Source organism: Nematolebias whitei, chromosome 15 (assembly GCF_014905685.2).
Source record: "Nematolebias whitei isolate Nwh7 chromosome 15, NemWhi1, whole genome shotgun sequence".
NCBI lineage: Eukaryota > Metazoa > Chordata > Actinopteri > Cyprinodontiformes > Rivulidae > Nematolebias > Nematolebias whitei.
In genome coordinates, this window is record NC_056512.1 from 7,090,268 (window position 1) to 7,112,875 (window position 22,608).

At 42.7% G+C, this 22,608-nt stretch overlaps 1 protein-coding gene across 1 annotated transcript in view; it reads left to right on the top strand.

Moving 5' to 3' along the window:
• The window catches only part of igf2bp1 (insulin-like growth factor 2 mRNA binding protein 1), an 84,115-nt gene that overhangs the window by 42,633 nt on the left and 18,874 nt on the right, over positions 1-22,608 (top strand). The window contains exons 3-9 of the mRNA XM_037688794.1: positions 11,325-11,373; positions 15,776-15,827; positions 18,517-18,580; positions 19,944-20,237; positions 20,870-21,004; positions 21,084-21,206; positions 21,305-21,440. Coding sequence (XP_037544722.1) covers positions 11,325-11,373; positions 15,776-15,827; positions 18,517-18,580; positions 19,944-20,237; positions 20,870-21,004; positions 21,084-21,206; positions 21,305-21,440 — 853 coding nt within the window. The remainder of the gene's footprint in view (positions 1-11,324; positions 11,374-15,775; positions 15,828-18,516; positions 18,581-19,943; positions 20,238-20,869; positions 21,005-21,083; positions 21,207-21,304; positions 21,441-22,608) is intronic.

Below are 22,608 nucleotides of genomic sequence, written 5' to 3' on the forward strand. Positions count from 1 at the left end.
TTTTATGACCAGCTCTGCTGGTCTCACACAATCCTGTCCTCCGGAGCCTTGACGGGCAGGCGTCATCTCGGGTTCTGGATACCAGCCTTGTGTGCTCAGAGCTCCGCTGGTCACTGCGAAGCTGGAGCTGGTGACTCACAGAGGCCGTTGCCAGACTCCAGCCTCACGTAATCATGAAGGCCCGACCCGCGCAGACCGGCGGACAGAGACGGGTCTGCGACGAACGGTGGATGCGATTTTTTAAAAAACCTTTTACGTGTAAAAAATACAAAAAAAAAAAAAAAATTTTTAATTGCTTCAGCAATTTTAAAAAACATTTTTTGTATAAAAACAAAATATTAGTTTATTTAAAAATGGCTTCCACCGTCCGTTCCAGACTGTCCAGTCCGCCTGACTGCCGGGTGGGATCGGGATTCAGCCTTCATGATTACGCGCGGCCGGGGTCTCACAAACGGCCATCTGCGAGTCCCCATCTCCAGCTTCGCAGTGACCAGTGCAGCTCTGAGCACACAAGGCTGGTATCCGGAACCCGAGCCTCCGAGTCGGCACATCGAAGGATCTTCTGCGGTGACCAGCTGAACTTGGAGCCGGGGAGATGACGCCCTGCCCGGCCTGGCGTTCCGAGGCTCCGGAGGGAGGATCGGGGTACACCAGCAGAACTCCATCCAGCTTGCTCTGAATTATGTTGTCGGCCACCAAGCACAAAAACACCAACACGTCAGCATTAGACCAAGATGTTGTCATTAATGTTTTTAAAATCTTTAAAAGAAGTCCAGCCGCTGCTCCAGTCCGAGAAATTGCAAATGGCGGATCATTGTTTTGAAAAGTTTCTGAAGGATCCAGTGACTCCGCCCCCGACCAATCAGTGACCGACAGTGTTCTGACGTCACATTTTAGTACCTCTTCGTTCGGCTTAGAACCACAGAGCCAAGGGTCCTGAAAATAGTAACAGGTGCTAAGTACCGGTACTAATGGAAAAGCCTCAGAATCAGGGCCAAGTCGGGTCCAGTCAGCCCGTACCGGTACTAATGGAAAAGGGGCATTAGAATCACACTGAAGTGGCTAGAATGTGTTCAAGTCCAGCCTTGAGATGTGTTGTGATTTGTTATGGCAGTAGGTTTTGGTGTAGGCTTGCTGGAACAGTTGAAGTGATGGCTGCTTCTTATTAGACTCTGCTGTGTCTGCAGCCACTTTTCATAAATAAACACGCCCAAATGTTCTGACAAATCACACTGTGTGTGCCACATACCCCAGTCATAACCAATGTTCCCTCTAGTTTTTCATATGTCTGGGCAAACGCACAAGCTCCCTGAGGGCACTGAGGATCACTGTGAGCAACATCAGATGTGCACGCTGTGGTCACACACCAGTATCACACCTGTTCATAATCTGGAATAATAGCAAGTTAAATGACTTATTAAAAGAATCAAATTACAGTAACAATTTTCATTAGTTTACTTTTTAATAGAAGTGATTTGAACCACTTCAAATGAAAAAGACAATAATCTTGTTGTTCATGTGATGTGTAGTATGTTGTATGTGAGAGTCCTGCTTTGGTCTGGGTGAGGGTCCTGCTCTGGAAGATGGTTAGCAACACAGTGGTCATTACTGTCAGAAGCATATTTGTAATGTGGGGGAAACACGTAGAGGGGGTCTGGGGGTCCTCCCCCAGAAAATTTTTAATAAAGTAGATGCCATTTCTTGCATTCTGGTGTATTTTAACGGTTGTTTAATATCTAGATTTACCTACACAAGTTACACTTGATTCAATACAGTAACTATTTTAGAGCTAATGGCACAACAAGAAGTAGCCTGACCAACAGCTCTCCTTGTGTGAATAGAGCACGCTCTGCTTCTCTCACGTATCCTAGTTACAGTCTAAGAAACACAGTGTAGCCTAAGTTAAGTTTTAGGGGGAAATAAATTCACTAGCCATTATGAAATGATAATAATAATCACTTCTTCTTACCAATGGCCTAGCATAAAGCAATATGATCATCATCCATTGTGTCTATTAGTAACTTAAAATACCTAATTAAAACTCCATTAATGGGCTAGGTCTATTGTAACCTTACCCAGTTGTAGGGTCAAGAAACAAACATGTAGCATTAACAGTATGAACAACATTCAGGAATTGTTTCTATAAGAACATTATCAAATATTTTATGTGAACGGTAAGATCGTTCCACCCACCAGGAAATGTAACCTTGGGTGAGCTAACTTCGGACAAACTAACAAACAAAGATAGCTGAAATGTGGAGGTAGAGACGATCACGGTGTTTATTGTTATTATTATTTATTGTTTATTGCACTATTGTTTAGTGAGGCATTTATTTCTTATTGACCAAAATTTAAGGCAAAGAAGATCTAAGCTAAAAATCTAAGCTACTAACAACTTAAAACAGTTACTGCAGTAGATGTTTTCATGCTGCAGATCAGCACAGGGCAAAAACTCAGTGAAATTCATTATGTAAGAATAAATTTTACATTACACAACCTATTAAACTTCTTATTTCAGTTTTTTCCTCTTCAGGGTCTCCACAGCGAGTCATCCTCCCCCATCTCTCTCTGTCCTCTGCATCCTCTGTCCTCACTCCAACTACCTCCATGTCCTCTCTAACTGCATCCATATATCTCCTCTTTGTCTTTCTCCTCTGGACGTGTCCAAACCACTGTCCCTCCTTTGGACGTGTCCAAACCACTGTCCCTCCTCTGGACGTGTCCAAACCACTGTCCCTCCTCTGGACGTGTCCAAACCACTGTCCCTCCTCTGGACGTGTCCAAACCACTGTCCCTCTTCTGGACGTGTCCAAACCACTGTCCCTCTTCTGGACGTGTCCAAACCACTGTCCCTCTTCTGGACATGTCCAAACCACTGTCCCTCTTCTGGACATGTCCAAACCACTGTCCCTCCTCTGGACATGTCCAAAACATCTCAGTGTGTCCTCCCTAACTTTATCTCTCAGTTGTTCAACCTGTGCTTTACCTCTAATGAGTTCATTCCTAATCTTATCCATCCTCGTCACTCCTAATAACCTCAACATCATCATTTCTGCCACTTCCAGTTCTTTCTCTTGTCTTTTTGTCAATGCCACTGTCTCCAGACTACACAACATAACTGGTCTCACAACTGTTTGTAAGCTTTTTCTTTGACCATCCAGATTCACACCAAGCACTGTACTGTTTTCTAACACTTAGCATGATACAAATGGCTACAAGTTGTGGGATTAGCTTACTTACCACCTTTGTTTGACGTCATACGACCGTAAACTTCTGTGGTAAATCCACATCGCCAAATATTATTCCTCAGTATGCGATGAAATATGCGGTAACAAAGCTTGGAAAAGAGCTAGAAGTCACGGGTGCTTGTAGCTATGTAGCTTCTTTGAACTCAGCTCTGCTGAAACTCCATAAGACGCTGATTGGCTGGATGCACATCACGTGAGACAGCTCTGTTTTGACCAGGGTGGTCCATTCCCCCCTTTCCCACTTTCCACGCACCGGGCGCTGTACTGTAGACGGCTACGCTTGGGCTGACCGTTTATTATAAAAATGGAGATAACCTTGTAGCCAGTTCGCAGCTGTGCAGCATAGATTTTCTTGTGCACAGAGAATGTGTGAGCAGTGCATGATTGTGCAGCGATAGCTTAGAGGGAACATATAGCTGGTTCTGACTGGGAGAAATGCACAAGATGGGGTTTTAGCAGGGGGTGCGAGTAGAAAAATATTTCATTTTAGTCACTCACCCATGTCAGCCACACTTTATTTTACTTCTACCACTACTTCTTTGCCTCAGGTGGATGAGTTTAAGTATCTGGGCATCTTGTTCATGAGTGATGGTAGGATGGAGCGGGAGATGAATCGACAAATGCCTCATCCTCAGTAATGAGGGCGTTGCTTCAGTCGTTTGTGGTGAAAGAGCTGAATTGAAAGGCGAAGCTCTCAATTTACTGGTCTATGTTCCAACCCTCGCCTATGGTCAAGAGGTTTGGATCTCGGGTACAAGTGACCAGAATGAATGAATGAATGCCTTGTTATTGTCACTATACCCATGTACAGTGAGATTAAAAGCAACTTCTCTCACGGTGCAAACATACACAAGCAAAATGTCAAAATAAAATAATGCTAAAAACAGTAATAGTGGTATTGCACTAAAAAGTAAAGAAAAACAAACTGGAGTGGAAATGAGCTCCCTTCATTGGATGGCTGGCTCAGCCTTAAGACATGCCCGTCATTCAGAGGGGGCTTGGAGTAGTCAAAATGAGGTGGTTCGGTCATCTGATTAGGATGCCTCCTGGACACTCTCCTTTAGAGGTGTCTGACACGTCCCACTGGTAGGAGTTCCTGGGGAAGACCCAGAAAATAGGTCACCAGCCCATGTCTAAGATAAACTACAGCTCGCGTCCCAGAGAAGAGATGAAAGGAAAGAGATGCAGGAAGCAAGCAATAGTGACACATGATGTTGATAATGAAACTGTCAGAGATGTGGAGGAGGACATGCATAGTTGGTGTGTCTGAGGAGAATGGTAACATAGGGTAAGATGGAGTTAGATGATCATCTGTGGCAACCCCTAAAGGGAAATCCAAATGAAGAAGGATTGTGGAAAACAATTAAATATCAACCACTGAGGACAAGGTGGGAGTACTAAGTGGCAAAAATACAACTTAATAAGCTCCAAGTCGAAACAGGACTTTTAGCTTTCCTTAGATGATTTTGTTACTGGCCTTTCCCCTCTGACCCTTGATCTTTAACCCTTTCTAGAACGTATGACTTGCTTCTCTTCTTGTTCTCTTCAGTCTCTTTTGAGAAACTGACTTTTCCTTTTCCAAGCATTTTCTGTTCCATTCTTTTCCCGTTCTGATCTTTTGTTTTGCTTGAAGTTAGATCTGAGTCTGCCTACTGTGGTCAGTTTGAAAGCTTTAGCTTCATCACTCAGATTCAAACGCATACAAAACCTTTTTTGTCAGTGCTGATCAGCCATTGGTAATAAATGCATGTGCTGTTACTACATGTTATAGTCACATTCAGACCCCAAGACTTGTTCTTGTATTTATTCTATTCACACCATAAGAACATAAAGGCTTCTTTTGTTTTTCTTCTGTTTGCTCCCATCAGAGTACATAAAACTCACAAGAATCGAAAATTAAATGGACCATACTCAATAGGTGTGCAGAATTGTTTTTGTTTTTTTTAAATTCAATTCAATTTCAATTCAGTTTATTTATATAGCGCCAAATCACAACAAAGTTGTCTCAGGGCACTTTACAGAAACATTCACATAAAAACCAATTAGTAAAGTTCTCTATCTAAGGAATCCAGCAGACAAGATGAATCTTGGCTTCCTTGCAGTCTCCCATCCTGAGCAAGCACAGTGGAGACAGTGGAAAGGAAAAACTCCCTTTTAAAAGAAAGAAACCTCCAGCAGAACCAGGCTCAGGACAAGCGGCCATCTGCTTTGACCGGCTGGTTGAGAGGACAGGAAGGAGAGACAGACGAACACAGAATGGTAGGTCCAGGTATAGGTCCAGATATACCTGAAAAACAAAAAAACACGTTAAAGATAGAAAAAATAATTACAAATGCAAAACAGGTTGAGCAGAGTAAGTAAAGACAGCAGCAGAGTGAAAAGTGTGGTCAGTTTGTCCTCCAGCAGTCTAAGCCTATAGCAGCATAACTAAGGGACAGCTCAGGAAACCCAAGCCGACTCTAACTATAGGATTTATCAAAAAGGAAAGTCTTAAGCCTAGTTTTAAAACTGGATAATGTGTCAGCCTCACGGACAGAGATTGAAAGTTGGTTCCACAAGAGAGGAGCCTGATAACTGAAAGCTCTGCCTCCCATTCTGTTTTTGGAAACTCTAGGAACCACAAGTAAACCTGTAGTCTGAGAGCGAAGTGCTCTATTGAGAAAATATGGGACAATAAAATCTGTAATATAAGATGGAGCTAGGTTGTTGAGAGCTTTGTAGGTTAGAATTAAGATTTTGAATTCTATTCTGAATTTGACAGGGAGCCAATGGAGAGAAACTAAAACTGGAGAAATATGATCTCTCCATGTTGACTATAAAGTGCTTCTAAACCTGCTCCACTATCTATTGTATATAAAGAGCCAGAAAGATTTTAACTCTATTTTATTGTTATTTAATGTTTGATAAATAGTTATTTGAGAAAAAAGTAGTAAAACATCATGTTGTTAGACCACTGATAGTTATATCATAATTTATACAATTTATTCCCCCTAGCTGAGCAGATGTTAGAACCAAGTCTTGGTTTTCTATTATCTGGAATTTATTTAATCTTGGACTAATGCCCTCAAGTTTTTTTCTCTCCTGTGACTCTTTGGGTTTTCAGTTTTAGGCTCTGTCCACAGGAATGGCTTTTAAAGGGTTATTTATTTATTTATTTTAGCTCTAGATCCACACAAAATGGCATTTTTGGAGTCCCTACCAAAAAATGAAATAGCCAACACTTTAACAGATTGTTTTTCATCTTCACTTTATCACAATCTGCCATCTTGAGCAAGCACATTGGCAACCCCATAGAAAGGAACATTTGCCATTTAACTGGAAGAAACGTCCAGCAGAACCGGGCTTAAACCGGCCTGGGATCTGAGAAGACCGAAGAGAGACACAAACACAGAATGGCTGCTCCAGGTGTAGCTCCTGTGTGAACGTGGCGTGAGACACTAGATTTATACAATTCAGCAACAAATAAATGTTTGGCTATTGAAAACATTACGTTTGAAATGCTTGGTTTGAGGTTTCCAAAATAATAAACACTTTCAGGTTTCAGTAGAGCTACATCATTTTTATAAACTGCTCTGGTTTAAAATTTGAATCCTCACTTCATAGAAATATGTTTCACACCTAATGAATATATATTTTTAGAGGTAAATAAGAATACATTCGGCCCACTCACGAAACTTTGAAACATAACTAATGAAGAAATGCAAAAACATATGGCATGCTCTATTTTTATGACTTATTACCAACTGTAACAATCACTGCCCATATAGGGCCACGCTAAGGAAAAAAAAAAAGAAATTAAAAGCCATAAAATTACGAGAATAAAGTCCTAGTATTACGAGAATAAAACTGAATAAAGTTTTAATATTATGAGAATAAAGTCGTACGAGACTTTTTGCAGCTCTCATGTTTTTTTTCTTCTTTCCACGAGTTAGATTCACGACGCGACCTGTCAGTCAGTCCAGTAGGCACGTCAGCAAATGACCAATCCGAAGCTAAATGAGTTGTAATATTATCCGAACTCCGACATGACATATACTTTGGTATTGGTTTTACAAATAAGGAGATACTTAATCTGTTAGCACGTCAGCATCAGATTATTATCAGTATCAGGACTTTGAACCTGCTTACAGTAAGGTGGTATGCTCTGATGGGCTGCAGCGCAGCTCTCTGCAGGTAAGGAGCATTTAGCTTCGGATTGGTCATTAGCTGACATGCCTACTAGATTAATTGACAGGTTGCGTTGTGGATCTGACTCGTGAAAAAAAAAATACAAAAAAAACCCAGAGAGCTGTAAAAATAGTCTTGTACGACTTTATTCTCCTAATATTAAGACTTTATTCGACTTTATTCTCGTAATTTTATAGCTTAAATTTTTTTTTTCTTAACGTGGCCCTAAAGCTCTGTCGTAGTAACAATTACTGCCCACATCCAGCTGAGCATCAATAGCTTTGAATGACCCTTCCCCCTTCCTAAATCTTTTCCTCTCATACTTAAACCCACCCCGAACCCCCTTGAGGCGCCAAGCACAGATGAATAGTCTTTTGTGCATCTAAAAATACCTGATAGCACCCATCCCCAAAAACCAAGCGCTTTGGTTTTTGGTCAGTTCTTTACCCCCAGCTGTGTCGCTACTCTGCTGCCCAACCAGGCTAACACAAATAAATCCCACCTGTATGAGTAATTACTACCAGAAGCTGTCAGATACGCTGATGTCAGTCGTACATGAGCAGAAGTAGGCCATTAAAAACACATCACCTCCCATTATCCACTCCAGTGCTTTTCCAAACCATATACTCCAACCCCCAACAAGTCACCATCAGAGAACATGCTTGACCCCTACTATTGCCACCTGCTGACCCACAGCTTTCACCATTGGCTGAATCCATGGCAACAGATTAGAAATGAGCAGAATAAGAAGATGGATTGGTGGGAAGGACAACAAAATAATATCCTGATGCATGCTCAATAATCCAGGTAGAAAAATCTAAAAAAGTTAAATCTGGTCCTCTGGACAGTCAAAAAAACAAAAAAAAAAACAAAGCAAAACAACAAAAAAAATTTTTTTTGTTGTTGTTTTGTTTTGTTTTTTTTGAATGTCCAGAGGACCAGATTTAACTTTTTTAAACAAAATAATATGTTTCACATTGGCGTATGTGCACAAGTGCTCAGTCACTAGTCTGTTATGATTTTGTTTCAAATGTGGTTCATTCTTCAGGGGAGATGATCCACTCATAATTTTCAATATAAGGAAAAATAAAATTTGTATTAAATGTTAAAATTGATAAATTGTACCCTGAAATACCAGTAATCACTAACTAACCTTACAGGGGTGTAGTAGTACTGTGGTCATCTGATAAAAATATCAGTATTTAAATACCCAGTTTGACCACGTTAAAAAAAATGTTCAAGGCCAAGAGTATTTTGGATACACAAACAAAACATGGCTTAGTACTTGTTGAAGAAACCTTTGCTGTGACCACAGAGGCTACATGTTTCTTGTAGTTGATCACCAAATTATCACACACCTCAGGAGGGATTTTGACCAACTTCTCTACAGAAACTCTAACTTCTTTAGGTTTCTTGGCTGCTTGTCATCTCCATGCTTCAGCCCCATCCACTGATTTTCTATTGTACACAGGTCTGGAGACTGACTAGGTCCCTAAATTACCTTAATGTGTTTCTTCTTTAGCCACTCTTTTCTTCCTTTGGTGATATTTGTTAGGGTTATTGTCATCGTCATGCTTTAAGATCCATCCAAACGACCACAACCTATCTTTAGTGTTCTGACTGAAGGAAGAATATTATTTTCCAGAGTTTTAAGGTACATAGTTCCTGTCCTGCGTCCCTTCGATGTGGTGAGGTTGTCCTTTTACTTTTAGCAGAGACACGGCTACAAAGTACAATATGCCTGCCTCTGTACTTGACTGTGAGGATGGCATTCTTTGGATCATACCATACTTGTTTCTTTTCCTCCAAATAGGGCATGGTGGATTGATGCCAAGGAGTTCACACTGGGTTTCATCTGACAACATCACTTTTTCTCCATGTCGGAGTCATCTAGATCAGTGGCGCCAAATCCTGGTCTTCAAAGGCCATCAATCTTGCACGTTTTAGTAGTTTCCCTGCTCTTCAGCATGTCTTGTTTTGCAAAAGCCTTATTCATTCAAATCAGGTGAGTCAAAGCAGAGAAACATTTAAAACATGCAGGATAATGGCCCTCAAGAACCAGGATTGGACATCACAGATTTTGATGTTTATTGCACACCTAAGGCAAGTCTGTTTGTGTGTCTTATTAATCAAGGAGATCTTTCCGTTAACTTTACAGTCCATTATGGTGTAGTTTCTTAACAATAGAATTCTTTGTAACAGTTGTCCCAACTGCCTTCATAACATTGACCTCATCTCATGTAGTTTTTATCTGATTCCTCACGTTTCTTCTCGTTGTCCTCACCCTATGAGACAAGCTCTTACATGGAGCTTCAGACCAAGGGTGATTGATTGATCATTTTATATTTCTCTGGGAGAGACTCTGAGTTGAACCGCTGCTCCTCCACATCGAAAGGAGCCAGTTGAGGTATTTCGGGTATCTATTCAATTCAATTCAGTTTATTTATATAGCGCCAAATAACAACAAAGTTGTCTCAGGGCACTTTACAGAAACACATGTCTCGTATCTGGTAAGGATGCTCCCTGCGTGCCTCCCTAGAGAGGTGTTTCGGGCATGTCCGAATGGGAGGAGACCCGGGAAGACCCAGGATACGCTGGAGAGACTATGTCTCTAGGTTGGCCTGGGAACGCCTTGGAATCCTCCCAGAAGAGCTGGAAGAGGTGGCTGTGGAAAGAGATGTCTGGACCTCAAGCTGCTGCCCCCGCGACCCAACTTCGGAATAAGCGGAAGATGATGGCTGTATGGATGGATTTTATGTTTCTTCCTTTGAATAACTGTCATCTTCTCACCAAGCTTCTTGCTGAATGTCTTGTAAACTATTGAAGTCTTGTACAGACTGTCTTATCTCTGACGTCCTTTGGCAGCTCGTTGATTTTGTGTGTGTTAGTGGGGAAATTGGAATGAGCTGAATTTGTTCGATGGACAGGTGTGCTTTAAACAGGGGTTGAGATCAGTAGTGTCTTTAATGGATCGATTGTTGAATCACATGGGCACACCCAGTCAGCAGGAGCCAAAATTCTGTCTGGGAGTTTGTAAATGAGCAAATTAAGTTTAATTATTTCCTCTACTGTAGATTTTGTACATGAAATTGAAAGTGCTAGTTATCATAATATATGATTTGCTATCCATAATAATTTATCATTTGTTTATTTTTTAACTCAACCTACACAATGACAACATTGATATTAAGAACCCCAGTTTTAATTCAATACAATACAATTCAATTCAGTTCATTTTATTTATGTAGTGCCAATTCATGACATCTCAGGGCACTGTACAAAAACATTCACATACATAAAAGGCCAATTAGTAAAAGTTCTCTATCTAAGGAAGCCAGCAGATTGTGTTGAATCTTCCATTTTGTTGCATTCTCCAATTTTTACATTTCAGGTTTTAAAATGAGCCATTATATCTTCATCCCTCTCTCCTGTACAGATGTAGAAGTGATCTTAGATGTCATTTTGGTGTATACAGATCTCATAGCAGTGTTATTATGGGTTCAGTAAAATACAGCTTTTTATCTGAGGTAATTGACTGACTTTCAACCAGAATCTGGATTGAGTTTATTAACGTAAACGCAGACAAACATTTCTACTTTTGGCTGGGAGTGTTTATAAGATGATGGTTTCAGTGGCAGTAAAGTAAAATGTGGTTATAAATGTAGTTGTGAGTAAAAACTTTGTACAATAAATTTGATTGGGATTCACATAAAATGGAAACATTTACCATTTCTTTCTCCACTTCCTTCATGACAAAGTTGCCATCACCTTTTATTTTTCTTCTAAAATTTTGAACTACTTCAAATTCAGTTATTATTATTATTATTATTATTATTATTATTGCAATGGCATTTTCTTTTCTGTTTGCTGTTTTTTTCCACTCATATATCTGTGTTCTTCTCTCCACAGGACCAGAAAACTGCAGATCAGAAACATTCCACCACACTTACAGTGGGAGGTAACTCCTTTCTTTTTATTATTCCATTTTTTTCTTGCACCTGCAACAACTGTTCATCTCAGCTCAGTTACTTTTCAACCAACCACATCTTTTCTGCAACCTCCCAGAATCTTTGTTAGAATTAATTTTCTCCTGTCTCAGAACGAGAAGGGGGAACTGGAAATGCCCTCCGTTTGTCTGTTTGTCCATCCGTCCATGCATGTTGTGAGCATGATAAGTATGAAAAATAAATGAGATACTGACTTCCATCTTGGTGTGTGGCTGTATCTAGTAGTAAGAAAAGGTGTGTGTGTGTGCGCGCACGTATATATCAGTGTTTCCTCTAGATAACTTGCCATGGCGAGGTGCTCATCTTGTCCGCGCAATGTTTGTACCGACTGGTTTTTTTTTGGGGGGGGGGGGGGGGTTGTCAGGTTCAGCATGAGGGAAGAGGCTGCCTTTATCTTTTTAGCTAGCACACCTGCATTGTGAGCCGCTAGCTTAGCGTTACGTCAGTACCAAAAGAGGGGGGTGTGGGTTCGGTAGACGGGGCGCTCGGTTCTGTTGACTGGACGGGGTGCCCCGCTTGTATAACGGTAGGGGAAACGCTCTGTCTGTGTGTGTATATACAGTAGTCCCTCCAAATCCAAGTAGTAGTAGTACATATATAGTCCCTCGTTTATCGCGGGTGTTAGTGGACCCCCCCTGCAATAAGTGAAAAACCACGAAGTAGTGATACAGTAGTCTCAAGTTCAACTAAACTTTATTGTCATAACCATCTTATGGTACATGAGATGGAATGAAATTATGTACACAAGTACTGGTAGTAGTAAGTAGAAGTTTATTTTAATATTTTTATATACAGGTATATATTAAGGCATTTTAAATCCCACACACTTGCAATGTTCTAAACTCTTAAGCCTATGTCATTTTAACAACATACAGTACTGTATATGTTGCTACAAAATTTTACTTGCCAGGCTCTGCAGAACAGGAGCGGCTCGGTTCATTTCAGTCTGACTCTCTTCTGTTTCTGCAGACGTACGCGGCACCTGCAGCAATGAAGCCCACAATCAATGCTCTAAACTCTTAAACCTACTAATTTTAACAACATACTTATTTGTAGCTACTAGATTTTACTTACCAGTGTTTCCCCGCTTGGAGGTCCTCATCGACTGGTTGAAAGAGATGAAAAAGTCCCATTAAGCTTCAGATGGACAACCGGATCATTAGGGTTGCACCGATCCACTTTTTCCACTTCCGATCCGATAGCGATATCTGTTTGGTCGGTATAGATCCGATACCAATCTGATACATATGAACAGTGCTGAATTATCGATATCATCATCATCATTGATTTTATGTGAGGCTGTAATAATCTCTTAAGTACAATTTGTACAAATATATGCATGCATGTCCAAAAAGGCAACTTGAGGTAAGTTTTATTAATGTTGGATAGGGCTGCTGGGTACCTTTCTAAAAAAATCTGTATCGGTACCGGTGGCAGTACCTTCACTTCAGTGTCGGTTCCTGGATGGTTCTTTTTTTGGTACCATCGATCCATCCATTTTCTTTCGCTTATCCGGGGTCGAGTTGCGGGGGTAGCAGCTTAAGTAGGGAGGCCCAGACTTCCCTCTCCCCAGCCACTTGGGACAGCTCCTCCGGGGGAATCCCGAGGCATTCCCAGTCCAGCCGAGAAACATTGTCCCTCCAGCGTGTCCTAGATCTTCCTCTGGGTCTCCTCCCGGTGGGATGTGTCTGGAACACCTCACCAGGGAGGCGTCCAGGAGGCATCCTAACCAGATGCCCGAGGCACCTCAACTGGCTCCTGTCGATGTGGAGAAGCAGCGGCTCTACTCTGAGTCCCTCCCAGATGATCGAGCTTCTCACCCTATCTCTAAGGGAGAGCCCAGACACCCTGCGGAGAAAACTCATTTCGGCCACTTGCATCCGAGATCTCGTTCTTTCGGTCACAACCCAAAGCTCATGACTATAGATGAGGGTAGGAACGTAGATCGATCGGTAAATTGAGAGCTTTGCCTTTTGACTCAGCTCTCTCTTCACAGTGACAGAACTGTACAGCGCCCGCTTCACTGCAGACGCTGCACCTATCTGTCTATCGATTTCTCGCTCCATTTTTCCCTCATTTGTGAACAAGACCCCAAGATACTTGAACTCCTCCACTTGGGGCAGGACCTCCTCCCTGACCCGGAGAGGGCACTCTACCCTTTTCCGGCTCAAGACCATGGCCTCGGATTTGGAGGAACTGATCTTCTGCCCCGCTGTCGTACTCTGCTGCGAACCGCTCCAGCGAAAGCTGTAGATCACGATCTGATGAAGCCAATAGGACCACATCAGCTGCAAAAAACAGAGACACAATCCTAAGGCCACCAAAACGGATCCCCTCAACACCTTGGCTGCATCTAGAAATTCTGTCCATAAAAGTTATGAACAGAATCTGCGACAAAGAGCAACCTTGGCGGAGTCCAACTCTCACCGGGAACAAGCCCGACTTACTGTCAGCAATGCGGACCAGGCTCTGACACCAGTCATACAGGGACCTAACAGCCCGTATCAAAGGGCCTGGTACCCCATACTCCCAGAGTACCCCCCACAGGGTTCCCCGAGGGACGCGGTCGAACGCCTTCTCCAAGTCCACAAAGTACATGTAGACCGGTTGGGCAAACTCCCACGCACCCTCCAGGACCCTGCTGAGAGTGTAGAGCTGGTCCAGTGTTCCATGACCAAGGGAGTCCCCAGGTGGTGCACTTTCCAGTACCCCCTCCAAGGACTACAAAAAGGGTGGATAATCTGAGCTGCCGTTTGGTGCATAAGCACAAACGACAGTCAGAACCCGTCCCCCCAAACGTAGGCGGAGGGAGGCTACCATCTCATTCACCGGAGTGAACCCCAACACACAGGCACCAAGATGGGGGGGCAATAAGTATGCCCACTCCTGCTCGGCGCCACTCGCCAGGGGCAAATCCAGAGTGGAAGTGTGTCAAACCCCTCTCAAGGAAACCGGTTCCATAGCCAGAGCCATGCGTAGAGGTGAGTCCGACTATTTCTAGCCGGAACCTCTCAGCCTCACACACCAGCTCAGGCTTCTTCCCCACCAGTGAGGTGACATTCCACGTCCCAATAGGCAGCTTCTGTAGTCGAGGATCAGACCGCCAAGGTCCCTGACCTCGGCCACAACCCATCCCACATTGTACCCGACCCCTTTGGCCCCTCCCACAGGTGGTGAGCCCATTGGAAGGTGGACCCACGTCTCCTCTTCGGGCTGTGCCTGGTCGAGCTCCATGGGCAAAAGCTCGGCCACCAGGCGCCCGGCCACCAGGCACCCGGCCACCAGGCGCCCGCCCGCGTGCCCCACCTCCAGGCCTGGCTCCGGAGTAGAGCCCCGGTGACCAACGTCCGGGCGAGGGAACATCGAGTCCATTTATTTTGCTCATCATTGGGGTGTTTGGGCTGCACTTTGTCTGGTCCCTCCCCTTTTTTCGGTACCAAATTTGTAATTACTATTAATTCTGACAAATAAAATTACGTTACACATTACAGTACATATTGTGAATTTTATTTTTTAATTTTGGTATTTCTATTCTAAGCAGTTTTCTTACATAAAAATAAACAAATAATTTCCAGGTCAAAAGACCAGTTGTAAACCAGTGACACGTCAGTGTCTAATGCTCACTGCTACACACTGAGGACCTTTTCACTGAACAGTTTTTCTTCAGAAACATCAACATGTCTGTTTTCTCTTTTTTGTAATACCACTGTACATGGCCTTTTCTATCTAAAAAATATTCTAAAAAGAATAAGGGGCTGTGCTCTCAGGAGCAGCAGCAACGTGCAGGCCGCCCGTCTTTCGGACAACTGTACGACCATAACCTCACTGTATTTCAGTTCAATGATAATAAAGCTGATTCTGATAAATTTCAAAAGCAGTGTGTTTGTGAACAAAGGTGTTTGGAAAGCACATCTTTCTATTTTTCTTAATCTTTTCTTTTTACTTCAGTTGGTTTCATCAAACCAGATTAAATAGACGGGGTGTGGACACCAACTGCTGCTGCTGCAAGCTGTATGTCTCCATGTCCACATGAGGACGATGTCTTTACAGCAGTCAAACATCTGGACTTCCCTCACAGCCTTTTGGTTTTCTTATGAAGTTGATGCTAACGTTAAACTTTCAAATTTATTTTTAATTTCTAAAAGTTGTCGGGCCAAAATGTCAACAACGCGTGTTTTATGTGATTATGCTTCTGATAAAAACTAAAACCTTCACCTTGTTTTTGAACTCATCGTAAAAACTTTAGTGCACAATCATTACAATTGAACTTGCATGCTTTTTATTTCCATGTTTCAAATTTTGTTAATTTGATCTGACAGTGTTCTTTTCTTCCTCTTTGTGTGTGTGTGTCAGGTTTTGGACGGTCTGTTGGCTCAGTGTGGAACCGTAGAAAACTGTGAACAAGGTGAGTCCTTCTTCTTTATGTTACATCTAAAAGGATCCGTCTCACCTGTAACTTTAAACCATACACCGCTGCACACACTCACCTGCAGAGTGAGTCCTGTCTGACCCCCCCAGTGGCAGCAGGAGGGGGGTGGGGGGAACTTCTATTGACATCTAAGGAAAGACCTCTAACAACATGGAAGTTGAGGCCAGAGTGGTGCCAGAGTCCCTGCAGGATGTTCTGATGCAAGCTTTAAGTCTCGCTGCCAGATGAACCAACAGGACCTTATTAAAAAATCTAACACATGTTTGTCATGTCTGGACTCTTATGGAATCAGTTCTTTCCCTGCTGCTGTATGTTAATTTTTCTAACACATTTTGCTTTGTTCAATTATTTCAGGATTAAAACAAAGGTCATGTGATACAATGACAGTGGGGAGGGGCTTAAAGTCCCACAATGCTGCTGTGAAGACTCCGGTCCCAAAAATACATTTTGTTGCACAACATGGCAGCTCCATATAAACTGGGTTCTACTGGTGCTCCAACTCAAGTGTGTGTAGGATTGACTCACAGGACGCACATCATATGGAGTCCATCCATCCATCCGTCCGTCCGTCCGTCCGTCCGTCCGTCCATCCATCCATCCTATCAGTCTGTCCATCCATCCATCCATCCATCCATCCATCAGTCTGTCCATCCATTCCATCCTTCCATCCATCCATTCTATCAGTCTGTCCATCCATTTCATCCATCGATGAATCAATCCATCCATCCATTATCTTTACCCGCTTCTTCCCTATTTGGGTCACAGGGGTCACTGGTGTCCATATCCAGCAGTTACTGTGTGAGAGGTGGGGACAGCCTGGGCTGGTCTCCAGTCCATCACAGGGACACATGGAGACAAACGAGACAAACAGCCATTCGGAGAAATCCCATGCATGCATGGGGAGAACATGCAAACTCCACCCAGATAGGCCCCCTGGGTCAATGTTAGATCCAGCAACCCTCTCACTGAGAGACGACTGGTGTACCACCTGAGCCACTGTGCCGCCCACACTTACAAACATTACTTAGCAAATTATTCCTGACAGGTGTTATGACTGATGAAGAAAAACATGCGAGTTGTCTTAGCTGTGCAGTTATTTCTCAGGTTAATTGAATACTTTTTGCTTTACCTGCTTGTTTCAGTTCAGGGGGGTTGAAGGTCGGGGCCTATTTCTAGTGGACAGTGGCTTGAAGGCAGGGTCCACTATGGACAGGCTGTCTGTCCATAACAAACCCTTCACACCCACCCTAGTGACAGTTTAGGTTAATTAACTGAGCACAAATGTTTTTTGGTCTGAGAGAAAACCTGAGAAAACTCCCAGATGAACAGGGAGAGGGAACCTGCAACTGTTTTTGCCTCAAAGCACCAGTGCAAGCTGCCTGCTCCACTGCAGCTCTTCATTAAATCCACTTCACAGAGCGTTGTAAGAAGTCTATTTGATTTTAGTATTATCCAGGTCTGAAAAAATGCATCAGGGAAATACAAATATATGCGTACAAACTCTTTTGTTCTTTTCATACTTACCCAAGGGGATTTTGACATGTCTTAAAATATATATCAAAAAGGTGTAGCAGAATATTTTTACACTGATTGTATGTGAAAGATGGACACAGTCATTGTGATGTCCACTTACGGTTCATCAACCACATCAGAGTCAGAGTCAGAGTTTCTTTATTGTCATTCGCACCTCATGTGGTACATGTGGTGGAGCGAAATTATGTACACAAGGTCCCAGTTACATCCAACAATAAAATGTATAAGAAAAACAGTAATAACATCTAAGATATGAACCAAGAAAAACATCAACTAAATATACACTAAGCACTCATAACATAAAAACATTGAACATCAGCACAAACATGAACATGAGTCTGTGAGCAGATGTGCACGCATGAACACATCAACATTGAAACAGATCAGCAGCAACATGAAACAGATCAGCAGCAACATGATATGGTTTTTCACAGTGATTATTCTAGTTAGAGATTAATGAGTCTAACAGCCTCAGGGTAGAAGCTGTTCCTCAGTCTAGTGGTTCTACACTTAATGCTCCTTAACCTCCTTCCTGAGGGGAGTGGGGCAAAAAGTGTGTGCCAAGCCTTAAGTTTAAGGTTTCAGCCACCATCATCTTAGTTTTTGAGTTTCTGATTGAGAACTTGGACTCGCACAGTTTTACAGATTTTAGGTAGCAGCGGTGATAAAATATTCCACGTCTAATGAGGTCTACATAAACGTTCACTGCACAAATGTTTTAATGTCAGAAGGCTCAAAAATTGACAGAAAAGTTTGGTAAATTGGACTTAATGTTGAGAGTGTAGGAACACTGACTGGCACGAGGGAAGGATGTTCAGAGTCACACTGAACACATAAATATTTGGGATGTTTCACTCCAGTAAAAAACGTCCACACAGGAGACCCCTCGCTCCGCTGACTCTTTACTGATCCACTTTACATCTGAATGACGTTGTCGTCTAGTGAATTACAGATTTTGGAATATTATGGAATTATGTACAAAGGAAAATACTTTGGTCATTTATGGAACATGATTTGATCCACGTTACCACTGCTTGAAATAAATCCAGCCGACGTGCTGTATAAAACCAGAGTAATAATAAAACCAGCTGACGTTTTACCCTGACTCGATATTTGTGCTCTTTTCTTTCAGTTAACACAGAGAGCGAGACTGCAGTGGTTAACGTAACATATGCATCCCGGGAACATGCACGGCAGTAAGTGTCCGAAGGGCTTTTTAATGTCTTTTACTGTTTTGTTTTTATTATTCATTCTTTTGAACATGTTTGACAAACATTTGTGTTTGATGCTAGTTAACTTGGGATCCTGTCTGCAAATGCAAAATAAAGATTGTTTGATTTAAAAAATTGTATTTTCAATATCAACAAAAACCAATCAAACTGTGATGACCTACTGACCCAGTAAAAACTCTGTTGTCGGGTGTGTCTGCCATCTACTGGTCATTTCTATGAAATGCTTGAATCTACATTCAAAATGTTACTTTTTAAGGCAAACTATATTTTTTTGGGGGGCAGCTGTGGCTGAGTGGTTAGACCAGTTGTCCTCCAATGCAAAAGTTGGGGGTTCAATTCCACCATTAGTCACATGCCTTCAGGTCTCTCTTGTAAATGAGTCCTCGAGGCTCAATGGGATTTACCTGTATAAATAAAGGTTGATTGATAAGTGTCCCTGAGCAAGACAGTGAACCCTCCGATGTGTGTCCCATCGGTGTATGGATGTGATAAAGCTCTGATTATTCTTTGTAGAGATCTAGTAGAGTGCTGTTTGAATGGATACATGAGGCACAGGTTGTGTTGGAAAGAGCTTTGAGTGTTTTGATGAGATAGAAAGGTGATATATACAAGTACAGTCCATTTACCATTTTATTATTAGTTTTTAATTTCGAGCTACAAATCTACTGTGTTTGCAGCAACTAATCTAATCATAAAGAAAAAAGACAAAGGGCTTTGCTGCCATGCGTTGATGGTCTGTCTGTGCATGTTGTGGGTGTGTTAACTTGAAGAATAAGTGTGGGACTGACTTCCATTCTGGTGTGTGGCTGCATGTAGCTGTAAGAAAGTTTCCTTTCAAAACTTGGGTTGCCAAGTCAAAATCCAAGATGGCCACCGCCATATAAACTGCCACCATCATTTGAGGGAACTGTGCTTCCTAGTGTTTATACTGCTTAAAAGTGTAGTTTCCTCATATGACTGGGGTGAGCCCCGAAGAGTCCCATGATGAATCTATGGTGGCCCAGGAGGAGATGAGCTCAACACATGGAGGCTCAGCGTCTCAGAAGTCAGCCTACAGTCTGAGCACAGAGGAAAGTCTTGGAGTCACATAGAACTAGGACATCTTTAAACTATGTCTGAACACGGGAGCTTTATTTGTGAGAAGAAGTTTAGTATCTTTCAGGTATTAAGAGGATTTTTTAAAATCCCATTAACTGTCAAAGGGAACATATCATGAAGTGTTCCTACAGGACTATTGCAGGGGTTGTATTTGAAATGTGCAGCGCTCTTACAGAAGCCCGAATTTCTGATGATGATGATGACGAGTGTAACTTGTGTGCTCTGACAGAGCCATCCAGAAGCTGAACGGGTACCAGTTGGAGAACAACACTCTGCGTGTCTCCTACATCCCTGATGAGACCTCTGACATGGAAGGAGGCCAGCGGGGGCCTGATAATGGCCGGCGCCCTGGCTACGGGCCCCGCGGGGGTCCCCGTGGTGGGTCCCCAAGCTCTGGAATGCCCCCCAAAACCCCCCATGCGGACATTCCTCTCAGACTGCTGGTACCCACCCAGTACGTTGGAGCCATCATCGGCAAGGAGGGTGCTACCATCCGCAACATCACCAAGCAGACACAGAGCAAGTGGGTGATCATTTCTTTGCTTCACACTCCTCAAACATGCAGGCCACACCCCCGTTTCATAAAACAAAAATCGTTCAGTCCAGCCACATTAAAACAAACTTATTTGTAAACAAAAATATAAACATGACATTCTAGATTCACATTAAAAAATACACCGAGTTAATGATGTGCCAAACTGGCTCTGCTGAGGACATTTACTTTCTAGATGATTGTTTGCAGGGAGTGTGTCATTTTGTTTTTTCAAAATAAAAAAAAACAAATAAAATTAGCATTTTGTTAAAAAATAAATAAAATAAAACACAAACTAACTGACTGCTTCAACGGCCTCTGATTTTATTTTATTTCTTTAAAGAACAAAAACAAAAGTGCAATCCTATTTTAGAACCATAATGGTAAAGTTCAATTTGTGCACAGAAAGTCAACAAATGTAAATATGAATAAGCTCAGTAATACCACAGCAATAAAGTCCAGTTTCATTTGACCACACTCTTCTCTGATCCTGTTTCTGAACATTTTCTTCTTGGTGATGATCACAACGAGGTCCGGTGCATATTATATGACAGCTGATGTATCTAGGTGATGTACCAAGGAGCCGTTCATGATATGAACAACGACTCATCCTGTTCCTGCAGGATTGACGTTCACCGTAAGGAGAATGCCGGTGCTGCTGAGAAGCCCATCAGCATCCACTCCACCCCTGAGGGCTGCTCCGCCGCCTGCCGCATGATCCTGGAAATCATGCACCAGGAAGCTAAAGACACCAAGACGTGGGTATCCAGCAGGGAGTACAACGTGATGCCAACCCTTACCATGAAACACGTAGTGACTGCTGGTTTCTCCTCCTAGCGCTGACGAGGTTCCTTTGAAGGTTCTGGCTCACAACAACTTTGTCGGCCGCCTCATCGGGAAGGAGGGACGCAACCTGAAGAAAGTGGAGCAGGACACAGACACCAAGATAACCATCTCCCCGTTAGACACCTTTCTAAAACTAAATCTGTATTTTTTTATTGTGTGAATGCTTTTCCCTTTTTGTTTCTAATAATCTGAGAGTCTGATCATGTGTGCAGTCTCCAGGACCTGACCCTGTATAACCCAGAGAGAACCATCACAGTCAAAGGCTCCATCGACGCTTGCTGCCTGGCTGAAGTAGAGATCATGAAGAAAGTCAGAGAAGCCTACGAGAACGACATCGCAGCTATGAATGTAAGAGCGTGCACACACACATGCACCAGTTCTATTATAAACACCATCCTTTCATCTACTGGTTCACTGCACATCAGCCCTTATTTCTTGCAGTAGGTGAATGTCTTCAGAGGTGGTCTGGGACACGAACTGTCCCACGCCACACTGACACCACCTGCTGCACTGTCGGGACTCCACAAAAACAACTCCCTCCATGGTTTTCTGTTCAAAGCAAAAAGTCAGCCTTAGCTGGCTGCAAGTTTAAGAATATGAAGCAACCAACCATGAGCCAGAACCTTGTTTGCCCCAAGTGGAGGAACACATCTGGATATTTAGTGTTTGTGCAGTGCTCCACCAGTTTTTGGGTAAAAAGCAGCGTTCCCTTTTGAATGCCGGTGAATGAAACTCCTGATGTGTTAACGAAGAAAACTGTTAATTAGACTACTGTAATCCTTTGAAGCTTTTGAAGGTATATATAATATATTCTGTCAGGCAATAATTATTTAATGTCACCACTGATAAACAATGGTAAATGGACTGTACTTGTATATCACCTTTCTATCTAATTAAGATACTCAAAGCTCTTTACACTACAGTCATTTACACATTCATACACTGATGGGACACACATCAGAGACAATGAAGGGTTCATTGTCTTGCCCAGGGACACTTCAGCATGTGTCTGCTGGTGGATTCGAACCCCCAACTCTCGCATTGGAGGACGACTGCTCTAACCACTCAGCCACTGCCCCATAAACAATCACATGTTGCATAAAAATTCATTCTGGACAGAAGATCCTCAGATTGGATGAGCAGCACCACCCAGTGGTGTCATGTGCCATCTGCAGACACATAAAGACATTTCTCACACCCGTCACATTCTCCTTTAAGATGAACTGTTTTGGCCTCAGTCATGAGTAATAGTTTTCTTTCTTTCTTTCTTCTTTTTTCGGCTGCTCCCTTCTTCAGGGGTCACCACAGTGAACTAACTTGTACAAAGACTTGGTGATTGTTATTATGTCGGATGTCCTTCCTGACACAACCACAGACCGCCGAGCTACAGCCCTCTGTGTGGAGCAGAGAGCTGCTATCAAGGGGGCCCGTGGGAGCAGATGATGGGGTTAAGGGCCTTGCTCAAGGGTCCAGAGTAGAGCAAATGAAAGTGGAGGCAGGTGTGGGTTAGAGCAGA